This window comes from Trachurus japonicus, chromosome 3 (assembly GCF_045865225.1).
Source record: "Trachurus japonicus isolate A0001 chromosome 3, Traja_1.0".
Classification (NCBI taxonomy): domain Eukaryota; kingdom Metazoa; phylum Chordata; class Actinopteri; order Carangiformes; family Carangidae; genus Trachurus; species Trachurus japonicus.
This window is the reverse complement of record NC_140909.1, coordinates 9,578,970-9,604,709: the sequence shown is the minus strand read 5'-3', so window position 1 is coordinate 9,604,709 and position 25,740 is coordinate 9,578,970. Positions and strand designations below refer to the sequence as shown.

At 42.7% G+C, this 25,740-nt stretch overlaps 1 protein-coding gene across 13 annotated transcripts in view; it reads right to left on the bottom strand.

Annotated features, from left to right (window-relative positions):
• Positions 1-25,740, bottom strand: part of sox6 (SRY-box transcription factor 6) — a 133,116-nt gene that overhangs the window by 66,240 nt on the left and 41,136 nt on the right. For 12 of the 13 annotated variants that reach the window (XM_085760226.1, XM_085760253.1, XM_085760272.1 and 9 more), the window contains 2 exons: positions 19,887-20,127; positions 16,370-16,580 (listed from right to left, as the gene is read on the bottom strand). In XM_085760226.1, coding sequence (XP_085616352.1) covers positions 16,370-16,580; positions 19,887-20,127 — 452 coding nt within the window. The remainder of the gene's footprint in view (positions 1-16,369; positions 16,581-19,886; positions 20,128-25,740) is intronic. The other variant, XM_085760264.1, reaches the window with a different exon arrangement.

Here is a 25,740-nt window from a genome sequence, read left to right as displayed (position 1 = left end):
TGTCTCTACAAACCGCCTCCAATCTGAACCACATCAGGACATATCGTATATAGCTAACTATCGTATTGTAAAACAGGCTTTTACATCAAAATGCAAAAGCCTGGGGGCATTATAATAAAAAAGAGTCTAACCACATACCTAACCTAAAAAAGAGACAGTTTGTAAGCATGTTAATATTTCAAATGAAGTCACTGAGGAGTTTGTTTTCTCAGTCTGATGTAGCTGTCACGTGTTTCCATGTTGCACATAATGTGAAACGCAGACTGACAAACAGGGATACAGCCTGTCACGCGATGCAGCATTGTGGACTCTTCCACTTTCTCCATTATCACCCCTGACATCAGACACAGAAGATTTATACAGTTCAGAATGTATACAAGTGTCGTTTCCTTTTATCCCGCTGTAACATCTCTTGCCCTTCGCTTCCACAAACCAAACACTGTTGCTCTCTCTGACAAACACACTGACTTCAGAGGAACTGGGAGTAACAGGGGGTCAGTGGTTCTTGTGGCCTTGTTTAAGGATGGCTTTCAGAGAGATCAAGCAGAGTGACCATTTTGTTTGATTGTCCACTTCCTCCAATGTGATGGGGGTCGACAGGACATCTTCAGCCCAGGGTCATTATAACATTACTTCTGCTTTATTGACTTTCCAATTCCCAACTCACAGTTTGTCCCCTTGACCCTAAGAGAGGGAGAGAGAGCAAAAGGCTGTGTATATTGTATGTGTTTGGGTGTGTTAACTCCCTGCATGGCACAAAGATCACAGATCTTAAAACAGGGGTTAAGGGCACGGGGGAGTAGCAGCGCCTCTTCCCTCGGTGAGGCAGCTTCCTCTCCCAGAACAACAACCTCCCCATACATCGTAATCCTCAAACAGACAGAACAACATCAGTGCTTGACATTTTTTCTCCCCTGAAGCACAGAAAACGCCTTATTTCTACAGTGGCGTAAAGGGGAATTAAACAAACACTGTCAACATATGTTGATATGTACACATATGCTGCCTCTCTCTCTTGCGCGCACACACACGGAGACACGCACGCTTTCATCACAGATGCTGCTCCAGCACTTGATCATTAAGGAATGCACCAACTGTTGGAGATAATATGGTGCCAGCTTCCATTCTACTCCAGTCCTCCCCCTCCTTTCCACCTCCCTCCCAGGAGAGACGCCGCTCCCTCAATTCTCCATCCCCTCCGCTGGGCCAAACACGACCTGCCAAGTCCTCCAACAGGAGAGACTACAGCTGGAATGCACCGCTGTCCTCCCTGCCTTCCACCTGGGAGAGGTGAATAATGACCAGGATTAGTCTATAAAATAACTCTCAAACACCTTCCAGTGTTCAAAACGACGCGGACAAAACAGGCAACCAAAAATGGATTTGGTGAAAGCAGAGCAACTTTTTTTTCGCGCAGGCGCACTCGAGGAAAACAGTAAATGAGTCAGATGTCTGGCTTTTTTCAAAGCACCCTTCCACAGCCTAGTTTTCAGAAGAATTTAGATTAATAGGAGGAATGCTATTTCAGTTTCTAAAATGCCTGTCTGTTTTCTCTGGAGAAATTATAGATGCCAATGGAAACACTGGTTAGTATCAACATAATAATTACTGTCAGGTTATGACACAGAGAAAATCAAGTTGATGCACACTGTATTCACCATAGAATAACACATTATTTATGATCACTCTTCAACAACTTCACTGGGTATCAAACGCCGGTAGATTTACAAGGGAAAGGCGAAACGTCATTATTTAAGACGGTTAATAGCGAACTTCTGAAGTTTTTAGTGTAAAGAAGAGTTACACACACTTGTCCTCTTAAAGTAGGACATCACATACTGGGGAATTAGCTTAAACAAGAGAAGAGTCCAGTGAGTTTATTTTTATTTTCCTATGGGGGCTCTTAAATCTCTCGCACCCCCTCCCCTTCCATTTCTTTCCCTCCCCCTCTCGAGATAAAATGCTCTGTGGCTGGGGAGCAGGCCATTCAGCTGGGATGAGAATGGAATGAAAACAATAGCCCTTATCAGGCTCTTATTTACATTTTCCCAGCGTCCCTGCAGTAGACAGCTTGGCTTCTCACCAAGCCCAGATCGCCCCACTGGACCCAGACCAACTTCCTCCAGCCCCAGCGATTCCAATGGTCCCTATGGACCCTCGCCTGGCACAGACCCCCTCCGCTCTGCAGCTAGCACAGATAGCAACATACAAGACAAAACTACTGGAGTGTGCGTCCAAGACGTGTTCCCATTGAGAGAGGAATGGTTTCTGGACTACTAAGCCCGTCTGGGTCTCATTGTCTCTTCTCTGGGGCTGGTGCTGTATAGCTGGAAAAATGCACTGAATCCTTTCCCAAGATTTTTTTTATTTTTTTATTTTTTTTTTACAGCATTCCAAGTGGCACTCAAAAGAAAGTGAATAGTCATCACTGATTTAATACAACCAAATTCAATTTGTTTATCTCCTATCAGCGCTGTCATCTCTTGTGTACAGGTTTTCCTGTGCAGGTATCTCTGATTGTGTTGATGTGGGTGAACAGGCGCGGGGATTGAGACGCCTAGAGCTGAGATGAGTCGGCTAGATTAGGCTATAGCTTTTTTTTTTTCTTCTTTTTTTTACTGTATTAAAAACAAAGCTAATGATCCTCATAAATCTCAACAAAAGAATGTTACTGGGTTGATGTGTGACATAAACAAAGCTTTCAGCACCTGGTAGTCAGAGCAGCCAGAATATCATGTTCACTGTAAACCACAGTAGTGAAGCTACGAGGCAGGTTCATACAAATATATCTGTCCTATATCTTTACTCACTGACAGGCTTCAGGGAAAGTCGCTAACAGATAGCTGTTAGCTCACTGGCACATCAACGCACCAACTAATTATCGTCTTCATTGTTCACGTTGTACGACAAAATGCGTTTATTAAATCTTGTTCTAGTTAGCCACTGATTCCTGCGGTTGAGAAACGAAGGTAGAGGAAAAGTCGTTTGCTAATTTCTGTTTTTATTGCGGCTCTAAACAGAGCGGGGCATTCAAACCATCATTGGAGACGGTCGAAAAACTCAAATTACTGAGCGAAACACCAACTACACAAATAAACACAGTTACAAACAAATCAAATCTTGTCACTTTGGAATTGGATTGGACGGTAATAAAGCAGATCTTAAAAATTCATGACACACTAATTTTCAAATGGCTCTCCAGATTGCCATGGAGACATGAAGTCCAGTGTGTGTATAAAAAAAGTTCACAAATATACCAATGATGCTTTGGGCAAAAAAAAAAAGAAATAAAGAGGCCATCTTCACTTTTACATATCGATGTTTTCAATCGCTAAAAGGTTTAATCTATTAAATGTGTTGATGCAACAAAACACGCCATCATGTTGTTTCAAAAGACCGTGACTGCTTCAAAGCTCAGAAATGGTTTGTTACAACACGCAGCAGTGGGTGTTTTATTACCCTGTGTTGTCAGCAGTGAAAATGCTTCAACTGTCTGCCACCACAGTCTGAGCTTCTCTGTGTGCACTATTCTCCCGGGAGAAAGATGATACTTGTGTTTGAGTGTTTGTTGTGTTGAAAAGCCGTTGGCAGAGAAAAGAGGGCTATCAAGGAGAGTCAAATTAGCCATAAGTCATGGATAACAGACTCGGAGACCTCCCCTTTAGCATTGGCCTTGTATATCAGTCGTCCCTGCCTCAAGGGGAAACATGTAATTACCAAATCAATGATCAACTGACACTGACCATATACATAATTTCCTCCCCAGATTGCAGAGGCCTATACAGTGAGGCAAACAGGGAAACAGCGGTATTTGCAGTGAGCTGCAGAGAAACAGAGGAAATGGGGCTTAGAGTCGCTAAACAAGCTTCAGCTTGAAAGAAGCACAGCATATTTTACAATTTGTCATAATCCAGTTATAGTCAACCAGAACCAAAACCTCCACAGAACATTAAACTGGGCATTAGGAAGATCTATGAACTGCAACAACAAAACTGAAGAATGAGGAGTTTTATAAATAATGAATAAACAAAGAGCAAGTCAAAGAAGTAATGAAATAAAGATGATAAAATGTAGGGAATAACTTCTCAAAATATTAAATTTACATTTGCAAAAACTCTGACCAGTGACTGTAATTCTTTTAAATAAGCTTTTTAAGTATTCACCACTATAGACTTAGTTAGCTGCAGTCAAACGAGTGTATAAAATGTGCCAACATTGAAAATGCAATAATGAAAATAATGGGAAACAGAAATGTTTGGTCAAAATCATGTCCTGAATACAGTAAAACATGTTAGAACTAATAAAAAAAAACTTTTTTTGTTTTTTTATTGCGAGTTATAAAGTTTTATTATATGTGGATGCTTGTAGCTTGGTGATGATTAGTGTTTTTGTGACAAGCTACAAGCTGAATGAAGTAAGAAACTGGATGAGAGATATCCAGAGTTATTGAGTATGGCAGTAGTTTACACCAATCACTGTTATTTTGAAGATGTATACAGCCCTAAATTATACTTTTATTGACTCCTCTATGTGATATTAATGCTTTTAATTTACTTCATCACAGTGACTGCAGTATGTGATTACACATGTAAAAACTATGTGGTTCAATTCTAAAGCGTAAAGAAAACTGGAATGTCTTAAATAGCTTTTTTTTAAAAAAGCTTTTAAATCCCACTCCTACATTCAGTGTAGTGGTGTACTATATTTCTTTAATTTAGGCATAAATTTCTGTCTCAAAGATCAAACTCTCAGAAATCTCAGTCAGACAATGAGAAGCTGACATGTAATTTCCCATCCACTCTGTGCTGCACGGGAAACAAATCAAAAGTCGAGATTGATAAAAAAGAAAAGGACTGTGACATACTCCAAGGAGTCCTTTGAATATCTTAATCACAGACACACTAAAAACAAGACCCCATCATCACACCAAATAAAACATAATAATTACAAGAGGCAGGCAGGGAAGTGAAATGCAGAGAGAAAACATGTTTTTGTCATTCAGCCGGTAGTCCCTGAGACAACAGCTGTTGGATGCTGCAAATACTCCTGAAGTCTCCATAATCATGGCGTTATTGAAGTGAGGACAAAAAGGGCACTAATTGCAAGGGAGCAATCGGAACGCAATAGGTTACACACCCGGGTGATGCCGCACAATGCAAACGCTAAAGAGGGAGCTGGGGGGAAAAAACATTCTGAGCACAACAGTGCGTTGTCGCTCATTTTCAGGCAATTACCTTTCCTTCGTTGTCAACAGTTTTAATAACCTCTACCATTTCCAGAAGACTTTTTTGGTGCAGTTAAATAATTCCAGCTTTTTAATATGTAATTACTAGTGCTGGCATGCATAAATAAAGAGGTCCAGCTCCTTGAGACATGTCAGTGTATTGTGGAGCACCTGCTACCTCGTGGTGGGCTTTCTTTAACTGACACCTAATCATTATTCCACTTGGTGAGCATCTCTGTTAGTCACCTTATTTGGTCATGTAAACAGTTTCTATAAATATACTGTAGGTAACCTACATGAGATGTGCTTCATCTGAGATTGTGACAGTGAACACATCCTCTGCTCCAATACCTCCCTTCATCCTCTTTTCTGTACTTCTTACTTACAGTACCTCCATCTAATCTATCTGATTGTATCCCTGTGTTTTTCTCCACAAGCAAGTAAAGGCTGCAGCATTAAATGCCAAGTACAATTTTAAGTAGGAAAAACAGATGCACTTTGTAGGTAACTCTTTTTATTTCTTTTTTTTTTCAAGAGTTGTAGGTTTTACCTCGAGCAGCTAAACATGCTGACCTACATGACCAGGAACCTGTCCCTTATCCTTCGCTTTATCTGCACTGACCAACGTGTTAATCCCCCAGTGGTGACCTGGCCGTTCTGAGAGGCTGTATACACACACAGCACCCTGACCTCTCTAAATAGGACACGTGTCTATCAAGCATATATGAATTAACCATCCCCAAGAGGCTTCACCTCCTGAGCTGAGCAGCATGTGACCTCTCCCAATCCATTTTACTGCGGCACTCTGTGGCAATCAGGCTTGAATTATTAAAGTGAGCAGTGAGCAATGATCAATTCATTGCGGCCCTTGCTCGCAGACTGCCCGGCCGTACTTCAGCAGAAATGACATTGAGAACACTTGAGTATGCTTCCAGACAATGCACATAAATGTGAAATATGTCAGACCCAATATGTCAATAATCATAACTGTACAGGCTGAGGCCATGTCCAGGCTAATCCTAGAGAAATGCTGTTAGATGACTGAGGTGAGCCGGTTTGAGCGCTGAGATTCCTTACAAATGTTTTCTTGAGAGAAAGAGTGGGAGAAGTTGAGGGATAGACATGAGACTGGTATGCTGCATGCTGATAAGTGCTATGCATCGCTAGCCTCTGTAAATGTTAACAGTAAATATTCTGCACATATTTTTACGAATCTTGAAGAAACACTAAGACTTTGTAGGCATTGTAGATGCACAAGCCCTGAAAAAGCCAAGATTCAAAGAGAAATTGCAGCTTTTAGACACTTTTATCTACACAAATTAAGAGGGAGAAAACAAAAGCAAAGGAGTTGAAAGCGAGCGAAAGATTGCAGGAGAAGTATGCAACTCAAGGAACCTGGAAGTAAGAGGAGGGCAAGTGAGGAAAAAAAACAATCAAAACTTGGTGAAGAGGAGATGAGGAGCCAAGATAAACCAGTACACAGAGCCCCCAAAACTGCAATCTCCCCTTAAGCCGGAGAGTGGCAGCTGGCAGAACAGCTGGTGAATAGGATTAATGTCAGAAGAATGAAATAAAACTCAACATATGTCCGAGCCTGAGGTGTTGGGACTGTGCGTGATTGTGCCCCCGATGGATGCCATGTGTGCAGCTGGAAGGAGCTGCTGTGCTGCTTCGCTCTCTACCCCACAAGGTCACTTTTAAGAACTAGGGCCATTAAATGCTTGGATAGCAAAATGAACTTTTCATCCCCACTCGTCTCCCCTCCTTTGCTTTAAAATCTCTATTCCGGCAGCAGAGGGAGTCTATTGAACATGACTATTAATACAATGCACTCTCAGGGAAACAAACAATTACTCGTTTGATTAAATAAAGGAAGACTAAATAGTGCATGTGAAAAAAAAAACACATGCAAGGTCAGAGTGAAGTGGATGTGTTGTTAAAATGGAGTGGGATAAAACACAAATAATTCATTTTAAAACAATTTCTATTTAAAAAATCAGACTAATAAAACATTTAATAAAGCAGTGTCTCAAGTGTGGCATTGATTATATTTATTCTGAAGAGATAATGCGTCTTTGAGTGTGTGCAAGCTAGTCTGTGTTTGGTTTATTAGAAAGAAAAAGTAGACGTTACTTCTGGAATCTCAGCGGTGCTGATGAGGGGATCAGCACTCGTGGAGATGAACATTATGAGGAGAAATATGTGGACTTGATTTCAATTTATAATTTCCATTTGATGTCGGTAATCATTAGGGTCCACACACTGTAATAAATTATAATAATTTTACACAAAAATTAAATTATTGGGTACCTTGCATTGGAGAGATTTTTTTTGGGTACCCTGCAATTTAACTGTCAGATATAAACTTGCCTGCTAATCAATGCTCGAAAACATTCACATTTATTCAACTATGTTAAATTAATAGACGTGTGAAGAAAACGTGGAGTACTGTGATCATGGCTGTTCAGTGTGATTTAGTAAATTAATGGGTGTCTGACTCTACAAGGACAAAAAGAGACTAATAGGATCCACATGAATGCATTACAATTTGCAGTGAAGCCAAGTGTCTGGTATAGACATCGAAACTTTATTTCATCATAAACGACTGGACGATGGCGATGCGCTCCAGAGACTGAACCATAAGATGAGATATTAAAAAAGCACAAATTACAAGAATAAGCTGGGTAATATACTGTACTTTTGGTAACACAACATACTCTAAATGAGTTTCATTTTGCTCTCATGTGTGTGTGTGTATGTGAATGAACTATATAGTTTTAAGCAAATAAAAAAAAGACTAAGCTCACAGTGCGAGCATTATTAATTTCTACTTCTGCAATTTGGTCATTTATTGAATCTCGGAGCCAACTTTGTTTACTAATATGCCAGAAATCAGGACGCATACACCCTGCTCACTGGACTGTAACACCAGAAGTCACTATTTTAAAAATTATGTGATTAGGTTTCTCTGAGGAAAAAGGAGATACATGCACAAAAACAAAAATCTCTTGCAGTACAATGTTAAAGTTTCAAAAAATAGTTGTCTTTTTTAATATCGTTTCATCATTGCAACTTGATCAAAACAAATATAATTCATTAGAGCATTAAAAAGCTATGTGGCACTCTAATCCTCGCCTTGCTATGATGAAGTAACCATAGTACCTCTAAAGGTTAAGTATTCCAACTCGTAGAAAACCCCATTCATTTGCCCACAACCGAGTGTCTCAATGTGCTGTTGTTCAAATTGGTTCAGCAACAATAGAAGCTGTATTTTTCTATTCAGCTGGCCCATTCCCCTTTCTGTGGGGGTACAGGGCCATACAGACTAAGACCTGCTGGGCAAGGATGGAGAAATTTGCCTCTCATGAGCGACTGAGCTCATTGGTCCAGCTCGCAACGGGGAAGCTACAGTATTGGCTTTGTTGAAGCAAAGTGCCACCCACCCGGAAAAAAAAAGTAACAAAAAAGGAGGAGGGTGAGGTGTGCAATAATGGGTTATAGGATATGAAATGAATGTAAAGAGTCCACTTGATCCACTTTTCTTTTTAACAGCTTTATGCTAATTAGGACAAGACAGACAGAAGGCCACCCCCCAAACAAATCCAAATTTCAAAGGAAAGCATGCAACATTGATTAAACTTTGATATGCAGTAGAAAATGTAGTATAGAAGCATATTAACCACTCATCTAGTGCAGACCTAAAAACTATAATGGCGGCACTGACGTTTGTAAAAGTGATTATCATCATTGGCGCTCGAGGCTTTGTGAGTGTAATAAAACACATTTCTACTCGTTTCTCCTGACATCCTCATCACATCTCCTGGCGCTTGTAATGTTATTGAACAAGGGGAAAGAGAAAGCATTGAGTGGGAGGAAACATCTGCTTCATCACAAATGATTAAAGAGTCTCTTTGTTCAAGAGGCAACACATCAAAGTTTGGTGTAAGACGTTCATGCTCGCTGTAAAGGAGGGGGGGAAAACAATGCAAATATGTTAATAGGCTGCATCTACGCTGGTTGTCATGTTTGCCTTGTGTCAAGGCGGATCTCTTGGCTGGATGGCTGACGTACCTCTGACTTACAGAACAAGCCTGCAATGTGCTCTGAAATCATTAGCAGGCCACAGAGGCTGTCTGTGCCCAGGGTGTGAGTTACACTCGCACTATTTTGATCTTTGGTCAGATGACACCGGCTCTTTTGTCAAGTTATGTGTGGAGAATGCTTGGGAGCTGAATGCGACAGCTAGGACAGTGATACTGAGCTGGCACACAAGTCCCCCAGTGTAACCCTACTGCAGGCATTCACACACACACTCACACACACACACAGCAGGACACATGCGCCCTCCCTTTGCCCCCCATCCCATTGTGGAATAGCCCCTGTTCCTCTCATTTTTTGACTGCCTCAGCACCTCCTCCTCCACTCTGGTCATTGTAGGAGGTTGGTCTCTGTGTGTCCCCTCTTCATGTCCCTTACAACTGAACAACAACAAGGCCGATATTTCCCAAATCAAGGCGTTACAGCCCAATGACAAATATAGTAGCATTAATGGCTTCTGGCTTCTTGTGTGTCAGCGTTTCACCATCTCTGTGCCCCTCCAAAATACTGCGCTGTCGCATAAAACAGTCAAGCCTTTACAAACTGCTTCTCACCCAATCACTCACACACACACAACACAGAGGTAAATCTATTGTTTTTATAACCACCAACAAAAAAAACAAAACAACAACAATATTTTGCACTCTCCAAATTGCTATTGCACAATCAACGCTCACTGAGAATATTTATATGCAGTTCATTTTAACCACAGTTGATCAGACATACCTACAGCTATAGCGTGCGGGGGTTTGTGAGCACGTCAGGACAAACAAGCCTCTGTGCTGTCCTGGCTGTGATTTGTCTCTCAGAGACACCCGTTTCCTCCTATCAAGGGGTTCCTGTGCAGCCAGTAAGCCAGGATCACAATGGGAGTTTTGTGCTGCATGGGTGCAGGGGGACACGCTCAACAGCTGAAACCCAGGAAGATGGCCCCTGGAATGCTCCACAGCAGTTGCTACTGTTGACTAATCGGAATATGAGAACTGGGGAAGGTGATCCTGAATGCAAAGAATTGCACATTGAAGAAGCAGCTGCTTGTTTTGTCATCTGAATGACCAAGACAGCAGAAAGGGTTCCCGTTTTGAAAGAGGCAACAAAATCTATATCTTAGCTTGTGTAAAGTGAAACCTGTGTCGGCCTCCCATCGTCCTATGGGGACGTGTCTGTGTTATGTGAGGGCTCTGTTTTGGAACAGATAGTAAATACATAATTCAGCAGTGGACCAGGCACTCTGGGCTCCCTGTTCCCCCTCACACAGCCACTCCATTTAGCCCTGGGCTCTGATTTCAGCCTGGCACAGGAGCAACTTTGTCACCAGAGAGTAAGACAGGGTCGGAGACAAAAAATCATAGTCGTAGGAGAAATATTGATCTGTTTCAGGTAAGGGTCACAGGATGGAGGGGCAAACATTGGAAGATGGGGAGAGAAAAAAAAGGGGGAGTGGGAAAAAAAAGGGGGCAAAGAAAAAAAAAACCGAGAACAAGGAAAAGGATGGGAAAGTGCGATTAGGGAGGAGTGAGGGGCAGGGAATCTTTTTTGTGAAAGTTCACATGTCAGGCTGGCAGGCTGCCCGCGGCATACAGCCGAAAAATCTATTTAACGTCTGCTTCACAGGGTGACAAGAGGGTTGATTGGCAGAGAGCAGAGAGCCGCTTTTGATCATGTGTCTTAACAAGCGATTCCAGCTCATGTCTCTTCAGCCTGAACAGATCTACATTACCTATTCAAACAAAAGTGACAGACCAGAGCACTGCTCCGCTGGGCTGGTGCACCACGCCACAGGCCAAGACCGAACACACACACACGAGAGAGTGTGTGTGCAATTCACACACACACACAGAGAGGGAGAGGTAGCCCCCCCCCGCACTGACATACTGTATAGTGTGCAAGCATTCACACACAAAACTATATCGCCCATTTGATCAAATAGATTACTTGCATCAAGATAAGTAGCTCTCTCAAATCATCTTGACAGAATAAACAACAGATTATTAAAGGAAATGGGAACATGCCACACAGGAGGGACGGGTCTCGACTGATGTTTGGCCAGCGTGTCCTGCCAGGAGGGTCCCGGCCTTCGGCTGTCCGATAGGATGCTGCACTCGCAGTCGCAGGCAAGCAGCATCGAGCTATGTGTGAAGAATGCCTCAAAATCGGCAACCAAGGCAACTGAATCTCCAACCCTCATTGCATATGCATAGAGTCAGAGGCTCATGCTCAGATCATTATAACAAAGATTCCTATTAATTAGGTGGGATAAAGCAGAACCAGATGACATGGCAGCTGGGATGAGAGGAGAGGGGAGAAGGGAGGGAACTAAAAGAGGAGGGGAGAAAGTGCATCAGTCTGTTTGGGGAGAGGGACGGGGTATTTTTCAAATATAAGGCATAATGTATACAGGGTTACATGTAATTAATCTTCAGAAAACCTTTCAGAAATATTTTAAATGCTACAATTAAACTAAATACATTTTCAAAAACATATCCTCTGTCGGTGCTGTGACTGAAGCACCTGCATCCAATTTCCAGTGAGCTCCAGCCGCACGGGTTGTGACACTGGCAGGGGACAGTGTTACAACAGAGTCAAGAGTTCATCAGTGCTAATCAGACCACAGGCTTAGAGCTGATCCTATTCTCTTCCAAAGCTTTCACCCATCCCTGAATCTCATTACATGGCCTGTTGTAATAGAGGATAATGACCTGGGGCTACACACACAATGCTGATCACTCCCCCACACTCAACCTACTGCACAGTCATTATACAGTGATAATACACAACCTTGCCAGGGGGATTACACTTACAAATAGAGAGGTGATGAAGGCACAGGGAGAGGAAGAGACATCTAAGTGGTAACACGGAAGCGCATACATACAGTACACACACATATAACCCTATGCCCAGACACAATTAGTTCACAGCGGCAGGCCACGTTTGCTGTGCTATTTTATGTCACAACCAATGGTTAGGTCACCTGCTGGTGTAACAGAATCATTAAATATCCTTCTACCTGAGATTAAAAAGGGGTTGCAGTTTGACTGAATAGTGGTATGGCTCCCCTTTGCTAAGCTAATTAGCCATGACTCTGTCAAAGGCTCCAGGTGTTGAATATTCTGCTTGAGCGGCTACTGAATCCACTCTAAAACAGCTGTAGTCTTAAGGAGGGGCATTCTCTTTCTCTGTATTTTAGTCTTAATAAATGTGACTTAGACGGAGAGCTTTAACGTTGGAGATTGGATTATTGATATTTATAGATTAAAGCTATAGATTATCTGTGAACAGTCAGTTCAACAGCTGTGTCGAACGTCCTCAGACCACACCTGTTCGCGGATCGTTTGCAGCGCTGTTTTCTCAACAGCATCCTGGGAACCGAGCTGTGAATCTAGATACCATATAGGCAACAATAATAAACTGGCCATTTATAGTGAGCTGAGATGCTCTAACACTGTTATTTATTTATTTTTTTTAGAAGATTGTTTCAGTCTATTCAGATTGTTACTTTACTCACTAGCACTAAAAGAGTGAATGAGGCTGTAGTGTCTGTTTCAGCATACCACTCAATAACACATAGATGATAAAATACATAACGGCATGTAATTCACTGCCGGTTGTACTGGCAAGGACTCAACAAGTAGATACTAAGCCCAGGAGAATCCCTAAAAGCCAAGACAGGAAGCTGACACCCAATTACTCGTCCTTGTCTTAGGGACGATCATAAAGACTAAACACACAAAGTATTTCTCTGTTGACTTGCACGGTATTGATTCATACTTTAGTGCATTATATTAAACTCTTCTAATTGCATGTGAATCAAATCAAGGTCACCTTGGCTTTTTATAATGGTGGCTGTTTTTCTTTTTCCCCTAATACTTTATACTGACATTTTTAACTCTTGACAAGTGCTGTCTGGAGCCTTATCCATAAATAATGCATTTACAATACCTAGTAAATAAACATGGGGCACAATCGTTAGCCCCGCTGGCAACTGGGCCTAATAGAGCTTTTACAGCAAAGGTGACTATTCAGCTAAATGCGGTGCTCGCTGCTGGGGGAACATTTTCATTCATTAGCACAGTCACAAGCACTTAAAGCACTTTAAGGACCAGAAATGGAGAGGAAGGGTGGAAGGATAGAGAGGGTGAAAGGGTACAACTATATAGAGCTGAAGGGACGGGGCAGTTTTAACCTACAATACCGTGCAGCACCTCTATTGTTATGGTGTTTGGAAAGCATCATGGCTAGTGCTTTAAATTGCATGGAAGAGTATTAGTAGAGGAAATAAGAATAATATTTTTTCCCACTTAGCTTTCCACATTCTTCCCATTTATTTTGCAATTTATTGTGCAAAACGTGTTCCACTGACCATTTGTTTGCCTCTGCACTTGAGGTCATGGCGTCTACCCTCAGTGCATCAGGACAATGAACTTTCTTGACCAGACAGGCAAACCCAGAGAAGAATGGCAGCAGATGGTTGAGAGTCTCTGAGGACCCCAGTGATCCCGACCAGCCAGGCACCAAAGCAGCAGAATGAGACACAACAGTTGTCATGCTTATATTTAGCTCATCTGTTGCTTGTGCTACATTAGCGACATCATTAAGACAACAAATGGCTTCTCCAGCCTTCTTGTGTGTTCTTTAATAGGATAATCCTGCCCCCCTTTTTCAATTTCCAACTGCGTCTCACTCCGTAAACAAAGACATCAGGTTATGATTTGTCAAAGGTTTCTACAAGGTTTTCCTTTGGCGGTTTCTATAAGAGTCCCTCTCCCTCCATTTTACAGTAATCACTGATCATCACCACTGAGGTTTCCTCAAGTGCTCTCATGAACAGAGTATCTCTCCGTTCCCGCAGCTTGGGGACAGCACGCCGAACTTTGTGAGCCTCTTGTCTTCTGCTGTGTTCCCTGCTCAGAAACTAATTTCCTGCAACAAGGGAGTTTATTTTGGTGGCGATGATACACAGCGCATGAGGCAGACCAAGTCTCTATTATTAACAGGAGATTAAAACAGCTGTATGGCACTCTAAAGCACCCTCTCCTCCCTGCGCTAACATACGGCCCTGGATTACAAGCTGCACTTGACCATTTAAATTACTGCAACAACCAGCCTTCACCAGCTGGGGCTCATTACCATAACACCCACCGCTGCTACATAGAGCACTGCCCTGAAAATCAACCCCGCAAGAAAACGAGACACATATGAAATATATTCTTACCTCAGGGTAAAACAAAGATGTAACAGCTTTGTTTTTTTTACTAACCAAAATTTGTCCTGTAAGGTGCTGTGAGCAGCCAGATAAGCTAAGCCCAATGGCAACGCTGCTGCTGCACGTCCCTATAATATTTATGTCTATTGGCCGTTGGTGTGGAAGAAAACCAGAGCATTCAGAAGAAAATGTTATGAACCCGGGAAAGCATGAAAACTCCTGACACAGGCCAATGTTTCATATATTTTTGGTAAATCGCCTACATCAGTGATCATGAAATAATATAAAAGGTATTGATTACATAGTAAATATACTCAATGGGCACAAATGGTAAACCTAGAATCACCTCTTTGTGCTCGTATATCTTCGCCAACCACCCAAGTTGCTGCAAACATGGCCGCCTCTCTCTTTCCTGCGTCACAGCATTAAATAATGGCCAGAAGAACATTATGATGTCACAGAGGGTGACTTCTCATTCAAAATGTCATAAAATTCTTCACTTAATCCTGTAATACACATGTGAAATTGTGTCATAGCTTATGAATTTGTGGGTTATAGCAAAATTGTGCTCTGTGAGGTCACAGCGACCACGAAGTTTGACTATTAACTATCAAATTCTTTCAAATTCAACCTTAATGTCTTTGCAGAATTTGAAGAAATTCCATCAGGGTGCATGTACACCAGGATGTTTTGTGCGATCAATGTCTCAAATACATTTTTGGCATTTATTGAGCATTTTGATGCAACTTGATCATCTAAACTTTTCACTTTAGTCAGTGATCTCTGTTTTATTGGTGTTAAGATAAATATGGACTGATTGTTCTGTTTTTATCCTCTCACAGCAACACCACACACAAAATACTCACTCCCCATATCACCATGTGGCTAAATTATTATTATCTGCTGAGAGGCCTGAGATGCTCTGATACAAAGATCACCAAACGAACACTTAAAAAAGAAGTGGGGAATTATTTTTAGGCTAACAGAGGTCTAATTTATTCATCTGATGAAGTGCTTAAGCTAAGAGCTCCCCAGACACTAAATGAGACACATGCATTCCCAAGGGGGTTTAACATTTGATTGGATGTAGTTATATTACTACAGCCCTAATTAAGAAGGGGGATGTGTTTCAGCAGCTCTTTCAAATATTTGTTTTTCCGCCATACTCTTGATAGACTGCAGGCTGTGGGAGGGAGAGCCGAGCTGGGTGAAACCGGGTGCAGATATGACAGAGACCTAACTGTCTTATCACAGGAAAAGCTTTTTTCTTTTCTTTTTTTCCTGTTGGGAATAGGGAGGAAATAAAAACTCTGAACTGTTGTCACTGAATCAAGTGAGATGAATTAATTATAAACACAAAGGTAAAAAAAAAAAAATCCTGGAGAAGGTTGTTTGTGGGTTGCAGACTTTGATGAACAACTGTGCAGAGTGAAAAGTGCTCTGTGTGTAGCAAAATAAAGAGAGGTAATGTTCCTGGCATCAGGTCAGGACTATGAGTTTTATAGTCAAGGAGTTTGGCTTGGCATCGAAAGAAGACCACACTTATGCTGAGGTGCACTGCCACACAGTCTTTGTCACATTGGATGAGGTTCAGAACAAACTGGAAACACTGTAACGTCAGAATTCCCAGCTTGTGTGTATGTGTATATGTGTGTGTGTGTGTGTGTGTGTTCCCACATGAGTGTATAAGGCGGAGAGATACAAGAGAAAAGAGGTGGACGGTCAGGAAATTATAAAAAGAAAGAGGGAAAAATCTATGATCGGGTGCACGTAGGAGGAAAAAGGGAGTCCTACACCCCAAACACACACACACAGACACACACAGAAACACACACAGGCCGTACCGTCTTGCTCTGTCTTTGTCATCTCCTCCAGCTTCTTCTGCTTCAGCGTGTCCACTACATCTGCCAGGCTTCCTTTGCGGCGCTCCGGTGTTCCAAACGCTGATCCGCTCAGCAGGTCGCTTCGCTCCCGGGCCCCCTCCTCCGGCTTGTGTGGGGAAGTCGAATTGTTCCGGAAGGAGTAGAGGGAACATACTTTATTGCTGTCAGATTCCTGTAAGACAAACAAAAGTTGGAAGGGGAGGGCGGGGGGGGGGGGTGACAACAAGGGATGGGATTTGTATTAGATGATGACGGTGTTGCCGTGGCTCTGTCAGGGCTCCATTGAGCTTTTTGACAGGTTTTCATTCAAATGCAGTGATTGCCAGGTGTTTGCAGCTCAGGGGGCGATTTGGCCATATCAAATGGCTCCTCTCTGGCTTTCATACAGAGCTTCTTCAACAGAGCTAGCTGTGCCGGTAAATGAGATATGACAAGTGAAAAATTGAGATGAAATGATGAGGTATACTTTCATTGGGCATATCCATAATGTGCTCAGGCTTTACTTTTCATCTGCATAGACTACACAGAGAAACCTCCCAACTGTAATTTTTCAAATTGCTTTTGAGTGTGCATTTGTGTTAGGGTGACTGCTGTGTAATTTGTTCATTTTCTACCGGAGACCTATTCTCAGCTGAGTGCCTTGAGCCATCGTACATCTGTGTCCTGTCTCAAGCTGTTGTTGTTTTTCAGTCCCACCTCTGTATGGTTTAGTATTTAACTAAGGGGTCCTGTCTCTGACTGACTGGCTGAGTGCTCCCTGTGCACAAACAGAGACATGAAGGAAATGGGGAGAAGAATGGGAGCGAGCTTGAGAGAGAGAGAGAGGAGGGGAGGCGAGGAGAGAGGAGAGGAGGGGGGAAAGAAAACTCTGCACATGGGAGTATACAGTCAGCACACATGCACCACGGTTGAGGGTTGTGTCTGACAGAAGGTGGTGTTAATTATGGTTTTTGGAGTCTGAGAATGCAGAAAAGTAGCTCGGCAGCCAGAAGTTTGCAGCCTGTTTCCCAACGAGGGAACAGTTAGTTCTGATTTAAGCCCTGGCCCTGGTAGCGCAGAGAATAAACATGACACACATCTGTATCCAAGACAAACTGTGCACACCTATCGTGGAAGAGCGAGCTTTAATCAACAGCAGCGTGATAAAGCAGGGTTAAACGATACGACCGCGCCTGGAGCCACTGACAATCCTGAATTAAAAAAAAAAAAAAAAAGTCAAGAATGCGGTAAACTGAGCAGGAATGTTGACGGTGCCAGTTTCTCATCCCTGCGTGGCATGTCGAGCCTCAGGCAGAGTTGCATCGGTGTGTGTGCGTATCTGTGTGTGTGTGTGTGTAGGACGGTCTGGTACCAAGCGCCAGGGTGGCACGACCGACCCACCTCCTACTCCGCACCTCCCAGCCCCTGTGTTGGATGATTATGCAGTGTGGCAGAGACAGTGGAGAGTGCTTGAGGGGAGTGGAGCAGTGCTGGGTTAATCAGCTGGCGCGGGTTCAGGGCACAGCCCACACAGACGCATGGCACAGCAGTGGAGTCAGGTAATCAGCAAAGGCAACACTCTCATTCCTTTCGCCTTATGCCTTTCCCTTTTCTTCTCTCTATCTCTCCCCATCCTCCTCCATTTTACCTTTCCTCTCTGTCTCTCTCTCTTTTTTTTGCTCATTTTCTCTTTTTACTCTCTTTGTGTGACCTTCTTCTCACTTACTCTTTTAACCCATCATTCCTTTTAGGTAACTTCTTAACATAAATCCAAGCTGAAACATTTACACTCCTCACAGTGTAATATATCAGCTGAGACTCTCGTTCTAACACAAGATCAAGGCTATAGGAGGCGATAATATAGAGATGCTCATTCATCCAACCGTTGACATTTAGAATAGTCATCATTCACCCATTTATGATGAGATGTACTCAAATCTGTTGTCAGACTTGTGTAAGCCTTTCATATTTCTTGAGGTTAATTTGATGGCTGCTGGCCTGGTTTATCTCCGTGAAAGATCTACTTTAAAAAGATCACATTTCGACCTACAGCTTCTTTGAAGGTGTTGTCGACTCTGAGCTACTATAAGGTAATCAGTTACATGAGTTTTCTTTTCTATGATAATATAGAATAACCTTTGCGGATGATTTTCTCAAGATGTTATGGTATAATGTGCAATAGAAATTACAACTGCAGTTAATATCAGAATTTTATCAACTGTGACTATGGGGTTTTTGTGTGTGCTCCTCAAACGCCTTTTTTTTTTCTTTTTTTTTACTGTATCTACTGTGTGTTTATCATAAAGTTTCCTGTGATTTTCAAACTTGCTAAAATCCCATTATTGACATCCTGAAATGTGCCGCAGATGTGGATAACACCTGAGCAGTCCTTTGCTTCTCAATGACCTGCACTGTCACACCCCAGCTTCACGAGGAGCAGTCTGCTACACAGCCTATTCATGTGTGTGTTTGTGTGTGTGAGTGTGTGTGTGTCGCTGCAGTGCCGAGGTGTTGAGGCTCTCAGTGGCCAACTGCAGAGATACTTCAGAGGCCCTCTGGGTCTCTTTACCTCAGACCCGTCTGTCACAGACAACCACCTGCATGCCATGTCTATAGCTCACAAGTGCCTGCGCTCTTCTTCACTCCGCTCACATCAAAGCAGCTCCGCGCTTAGAATGTGCGGCGCCTCGGTCTGGCTGCAGATACAGCGCACACACAAGAAGAAGGAGAAGAAAAACAACAACACATGCACCGAGGACAAGACCTGCTTCTCTAATAGCAACAGCTCATAGTGCAAGGCTGCATTCCCCTCCATCGGCCATGATGCTATTTCATGTGGCATTACTGAAGGGAGAGTGAGAGGTCCTCTGTTGAACCTAATAATAGCTGACTGCTGTAGTGTTGTGCCTATTTGGAGACCCCTGAATCACAGAGGTTTCTCAGCATTATGGAACCATGGGGCTGGGGCTAAGGATGTAGTATTGGCTGAGCGTCTTTGTACAAGGCGGAAACAATGAAAGCCTGCTGGGCCTGGATCTGGAGGACCCGAGGGAGGACAGTAGGACGCTAGCGCACTCGAACATTTGAAACTGTCCTGCTTTATGAGACTTTCTTTAACTGCTCCCAGTTTTCTTTTCTTCCATCGCTACCGCAGAGGAATCACATGAGTAAGAAAAGGATTTATAGTTTAAACAGAGCAGTTTTGGCAAAGTTTAGCTGTAACTTTACTTCCAAATGGAAATCATTCAGTGATACCTGAATGCTATACTTATCTCTATTACCTCTCTATGGAGTCTGTGAATTAAATCAGATCCGGGTTTCATCTCAGTTTGCTCTGAATGGAAACTCATAGTGGTTTACATTTGAAATTTGGGTTGTCAAATCAATTTTGTAAGGTTATTCACTCCCGCCCTACCAATCTAATGGCAATATAGTGGTTCTTGTAAATGGAAAATGGACCAAATATGAAAAAAAACAAGAAGTATTCAACATGTCTTACCATACGCTGTTGGGCTGACACCAGACTGTCCCAGTCGCTCTCCGGCGGTACGCTGCTGAGCGGCTGCATTTCGTCGGGATGGGCTTTTCCGTGGAGCAGGCTGTGGAGGGGCAGCTGTGGTGTACCGTGGGCCTCGGCGCTCTCCTCCTTCTCCCAAGACAAGTGCTCCTGACTCATGGCATCATCCCCATCAACCACGGATGCAAAAGGAGACGTGGCTTGCTTGGAAGACATGACTCTGCTGTGAAGGAAGAAATAAAAGAATAGAGTCAAAAAAAAAGAATGATCTCATAAGGATCATCAGCAATATGTGGAAATGCATCACTGTTTCCTTGACTTGACTGTCTGGAGAGTCCATTCAAGGGATTGCACATGGCTTTAACGTGGGTTATAATTAGAGCACCTGAGCAGATAATAGTACTGAATGGACTAAATGCTTGATACTGGAGTTTGGAATAGGACGTGAGGTCTGTAATCCTTTGTTTAACGCAGATGGATGGCTTGATCTAGGGCTGGAACTGTGCCTGCTTGGGTCCTGGCCCAAACCTCAAGACAGTTAGTCAGGCAGTAGGTCAGCCAGGCAGTGGAGCTACCATCCAGATTTAAAAAAAAAACAACAAAAACAAACAAACAAACTCACAAATAAGTTAACTCCTCGCACACAGAGATTTTCTTTTTCTATTTGCCAAGCTCTCTGAATAATTTCCTTTATTTCTCATTTTGATTTATCTTGGTTTTGTCCTTCAAGCATCAAGCAATAATTTCACTTCAAAGCAACCAAACACATATCAAAACTGGCCTCGATTCCTTTTGTTTCCACTCATCAAATTAGGAAATAATTAATATTTTTTGCTGTGACACTGCTCCCCAAGGCCAACCAATCCTACTTGAGCAGTTTAAATCAATCAAAAGCTAACAGTGGAGGACTACATTCACAAATCTGTCACATTTTTTATGAATAATACAGTGAGTAAAAGGAGTGTACTTGACATACAGTATCAGGTGCAAAAGAAACCTGTATTAATTCTAATTTCGTGTTTTTTTTTCTCCTACCTTTTACAACCCAACTCTTTATTGGGTGCTGAATTTATATAACCAATTCTGCCTTTTCTCACAATTAATGAGGCTGCACTCATGCTGTGTGCTACAATGAATGAAATTAAACACTGTGCCAGCAAATCTAATTATGCATTTGGTATTAAATTAAAAAGGGGATAATATGGCCTTCCTACGGATGTGAAGAGGAGAGAGGGAGCTGGAGCATATTTAACTCTTAATCCGCTTTTCCCTGAGCTGTTGTTCTGCTTATTTTTCCCCAACTACAGTACAGGACTTTGACCATTACAACTAGAATGTGATTACTTAGGGCTTGATCTTATCTGGAGGATGAGTCTATGTCTGTGTTTCTCTGTGTGACGGAGAGAGTGAGAGAGAGAGGAAGAGAGGAAGAGGAAAGACAAATTGGGGGTGGGGTGAAGGTATGAGTGTGTTTCTATGTGACAAAATGCTCGGGGTACTTCTTGTAATACATTTCATCACTGATCACCATCTGCCCCGTTCTCCTGCTCTATCCGCAGGGGTCAGTGTGACAGCACTTTAGTTGCACCCTCAGCTTGCCTGGGGGGGTGAGGGGGGGTTGAGAGGAGGGGACTCTCAAGGTTGAGGCAGGCTGTGGTGCGACTGTGTCCTTGCACTTTCTGCTGGCAGCCGAGCATTGAGAGATAGGCAATGATATCCTCCATTTAAGAAAAGACTTTATGAACAAGGTCTAATAGTTCTTGGTCTTATTCAAGGAAATCCATCAAGTGAGGGGCATTGTCCCTGTGCAGACACTGTTAAATTGTTATTGTCTGTGAATGTTTGCCTGGCGTGATTTTTTATATAGCGACTTTTGGAAATAAAGGCAAGTTGATTGAGTGGCCTTAAAAAAAAAGTGTAAAAAGGATCATTGAAAATGGAACAGAAAATGCAATAAATTCAAAAAGGTTAATGTAAGATGCAAAGATGCAAAGAATTGTAAGTGCAATTACGATTCCATAATAAATAGCAGGAAGGTTTTAATCTTGATTTAGAATAGCTGGAGCAGACCTGAGACCTTGTGGCCGTTTATTCTAGATATGTCACACAGATAAATTAAAGCCAGTGACACTGTGTTTTGTTTAAAAACTGAAAACGGTAAGCAGACAAACCTCAGAGGAGTTGAGAAGTCTGGAGGGAGTTAGTGCCGACGCAGATCAGACATAATTCAACACTGAAGTATTATTCAGAAATGTTCACTCCAGATACAATAGTCTCTTTTGCGTTACCGCACTTTCACTGCCTCTCAGTCTCTGACACACACACACACACACTGGCACATACTCACAGATCAGCATGGGCAGTGAAGGCTGACCTAAACAATGGTAGCCAAAGTTAATCTCATGTGTCTCAGCAGCTGTACAAACAAAGCCAGTAAGTCAGGTAGATGTCAGGGCACACTGTGAGACCCGTGCCTGCCTGACTGCCTGACTGCCTGTCTGTCTGTCCACCTGTCTGTCTGTCTGTCTGTCAGCCAGCCCCCCCCCACCCCCGTCTGTTATAGCCTCCGTGCCTGGATGTGTTACCCAATGTGTCTTTTAGTGGCTCAGCCCTCACTGTTAATCAGCCATTAAATTGTTTCCTGTAATTATATCAAACAGAAAGCAATCTCAAAATTGGGCGCTGTTAATTGAAAATCAAAAGTCAGAGCAAAGTTCAGTTCATGCATGTAATGGTAAGTAGAGGGGGCAGCAGCGGGATGTGTGTGTGTGTGTGTGTGTGTGTGTGTGTGTGTAGTTAATACAGGTCGAGTGCTTCGACTCCTTTTTTTTTTTAAATAATTTTTTATTCATGTACCCAAAAAGCCCGAGCACTGAGTACAACAAGCGCCTCGTCCTCAGTGGAGTGTGAGAGTGAAACAAAGCACTACGTTTGTCTAACACAGTAAATCAAGGGGTATTATTTTACCCCTAAAATATTCAGTCTCTCAGGCACTTTTACTTTGGTCTCCAGCCATCAGTCAAACTGCTGAGGCGTGAGTGAGAGAAGGGGATAGAGGAAGAGAAAAGGAGAGAGGGGGCGATGGAGACTCCATCCTCCTGTAACATGTGTCTACAGCAATCTTGTTAAAGAATGCAACAGATCTGCGGCAGGCTCAATAACAGTATTTGTCAGCAGGAGTTAATAATTTATTAGCAGTGCTGGGAGGGCTGCGCTCAGGCAGCTAAAGAGTGCGGAGAACCCCCTCTGCCCCACCCCCCACCTCTGACAAGCCCCATACAATACTACCTCAATTTATTGAAAGGGAAATGGAGAAGTGCAGCAATAATTCTCTGAAAATATCTGAGGGCAACCATACGGTATTTTATTCCTCATATTCTGAGCAGGGATCACACAGCGCTGAGATCTAAAGGGGGTTTGTGCGCAATAGATCAGCACAGACACAACAAAGGCATTTGATGAGGAGCAAAATACATAGAAGAAATCAGTTTGAATGTGGGTGCGTGTAGAATCTGATCATATTTACTGATAGAGTAACGCTACTGCTGCTGCTGCTGCTGCTCACTGCCCCGGCCTCCGTGCTCTCAAAATAAAATCTGCAGAACAGCAGCCACGGTGTGTTCTGCTGCTGTTGAAATAACTTTACACACATTAATAATTGAATCAGTTTTCTCTGGAAAACAAGAACCAAAAATGTTGCTTTTTACATACTAAACAGTGGAAAAAACTGAAGAGGTATAGCTAAAGCTTCATAACCCCAGGACTGTAGCCGCTCCTGCTCCTCCCTCATGCTTGATTACACAATAACAATAGACAACTGACAAACCAGAGTAATCAATAAGTGCAAGAAACGCTGCTTTCCTGCCCACTTTCTCAAAGACAAAGCCCCAGTGGCTGACTGAAGACGCGAGGCAGAGACGAGGCAGGGTCAGTCGGAGAAGAGAACTGCTCTATATATAGCTGACAATATTGCACACATTTGAAGGATTAAGACTTAAGTTCTCCAGCCGTGGGCTCATGTGGCCTGGAATGCTTTGAGTCATGAATTGTTCCCTGCGATAATGTTTCCTCATCGTGCAAAACAACCTCTGCTTAATTGGTGAGTATTAGAGGAGCGTTGTGCGCTGCTCATCTTAGGGGTCTTGTGACTGCGGGACCATATGTCCTCAGCTATCCCATTTCCTCTTTCATCATAAAAGGGTCTGACTGACTTTCACCCACTGTATCTGCTCTGTCACACTGTTTACCTTTTATAGACAATGGTGATATGTAACTCCACACCGCCCCCCCACCCCCCCCCTCCAAGCCACTCCACTCCACCCCACCCCACCCACATGCCCACTTGTCTGGCTGCTGACGTCTTGCACCTTCAAGTTCCAACAGGGGAGAGAATATTACACCCTCTTTCTTCACTTGTAACCAGCAGACAAAAGAGAGAAAATCATATGAATTATTAACAAATAGGAAGGTTTGGGGCTTTTTTTTTTTGTTTTCTTTAAAGAATTCGCAGGCAATGACAGATGAGGCGCTTTAACTTTCCGTGTGCAACGCTGTGTTCCCATGCACAGCATACATGCACAGGGAAGGCTCATATTCAAACATTAACTATAAAAGAATAAGAGAGACAACTGGAAGAGGTACAGCGTGTGCTACTTCTTTTTGTGTTGTAATTTAAATCCCACCTTTCACCAGGAATAGAAAAGAAAGGGGCAAATTAACAGAAGTGCTTTGACTGTTCTGTCATTCTGTTAAGAAACAAAGAATTTGCTTAATTGAATCATTTTCCAAACAATGGCAACAAGCTAAAAAAAAAAATCATTTGTAATCATTAGTAGTAATCTTTTAAAGTGAGGTGGAATTAGACAGCGAATAGTTTGGGAGTTGTAAATCGTGTGTGCGTGTGTGAGAGAGAGAGAGAAAGAGAGAGAGAAAATCATCTGTGTGTTGTTTCCCTTCAGGGGTTCCTCCTGTTCTAACAGGTGTCGTGGTAGGGTTCCTCTGGGTTCTTCACCTGCCATAATGAGATATTACTACCTGACAGCTCCCAGCTGGAGGAGCATTGACACGGAATCCACCGTTTAGCACAATTAAATTATCACCCTCCATTGTGATTGTGCCATGCTGTGCAGCAGCCAGGTTTCTGGATACATAATCAACTCGTAATACGGGCTGTATACTGCACACAGTTGGTCTCTTTTTCACTCACACACACACACACACACACACACACACTCACACTCACACACGGGATAATTCCTGCAGATTTAAAAACAGGTAAATCTGAAAAACAGATTGCTACGACTAATTTTTTCCCTCCTTTTTGTCAGTTTGAGTCAGTGATGCATAAATTGATTTAAATCTCTTAATCCTCAGACGACAAAGTAATTACAGATAATGATATTAAAATATAGTAAATGGTTGGGAAAATACAGATTTTTTCCAACAAGGTAACCTGCTGTACAGTGACTGGAGAGTGGGCTAAATGAATTTGTTTAAATTGTTCCTCCATTATTGTTGACCTTCCCCTGCAAAAAAAGTCAACTCAATTACGGCAGCACTTCATCCTCACTTCATCCTCTCTCCTGATGCCTTCTCTATTAGAAACTGCCACAGTTACCACCAGCTAAAACCCACACTCAACTGATAGCCACCCAGAGCAAATTAAGCAAGCCACCTGAAGTGCACACTTTACATATTGAGCAGAGCATTGATAATTACTTTGCAGGGTAAATTATTTGCAATAATATGCTACTAGAAGAACTGCCTTGTATCTCACTTTAAACACTTGTGCAGCTGCCATGACAGCATGGTTGGTGTCCTTGCCCCCCACGCAAGG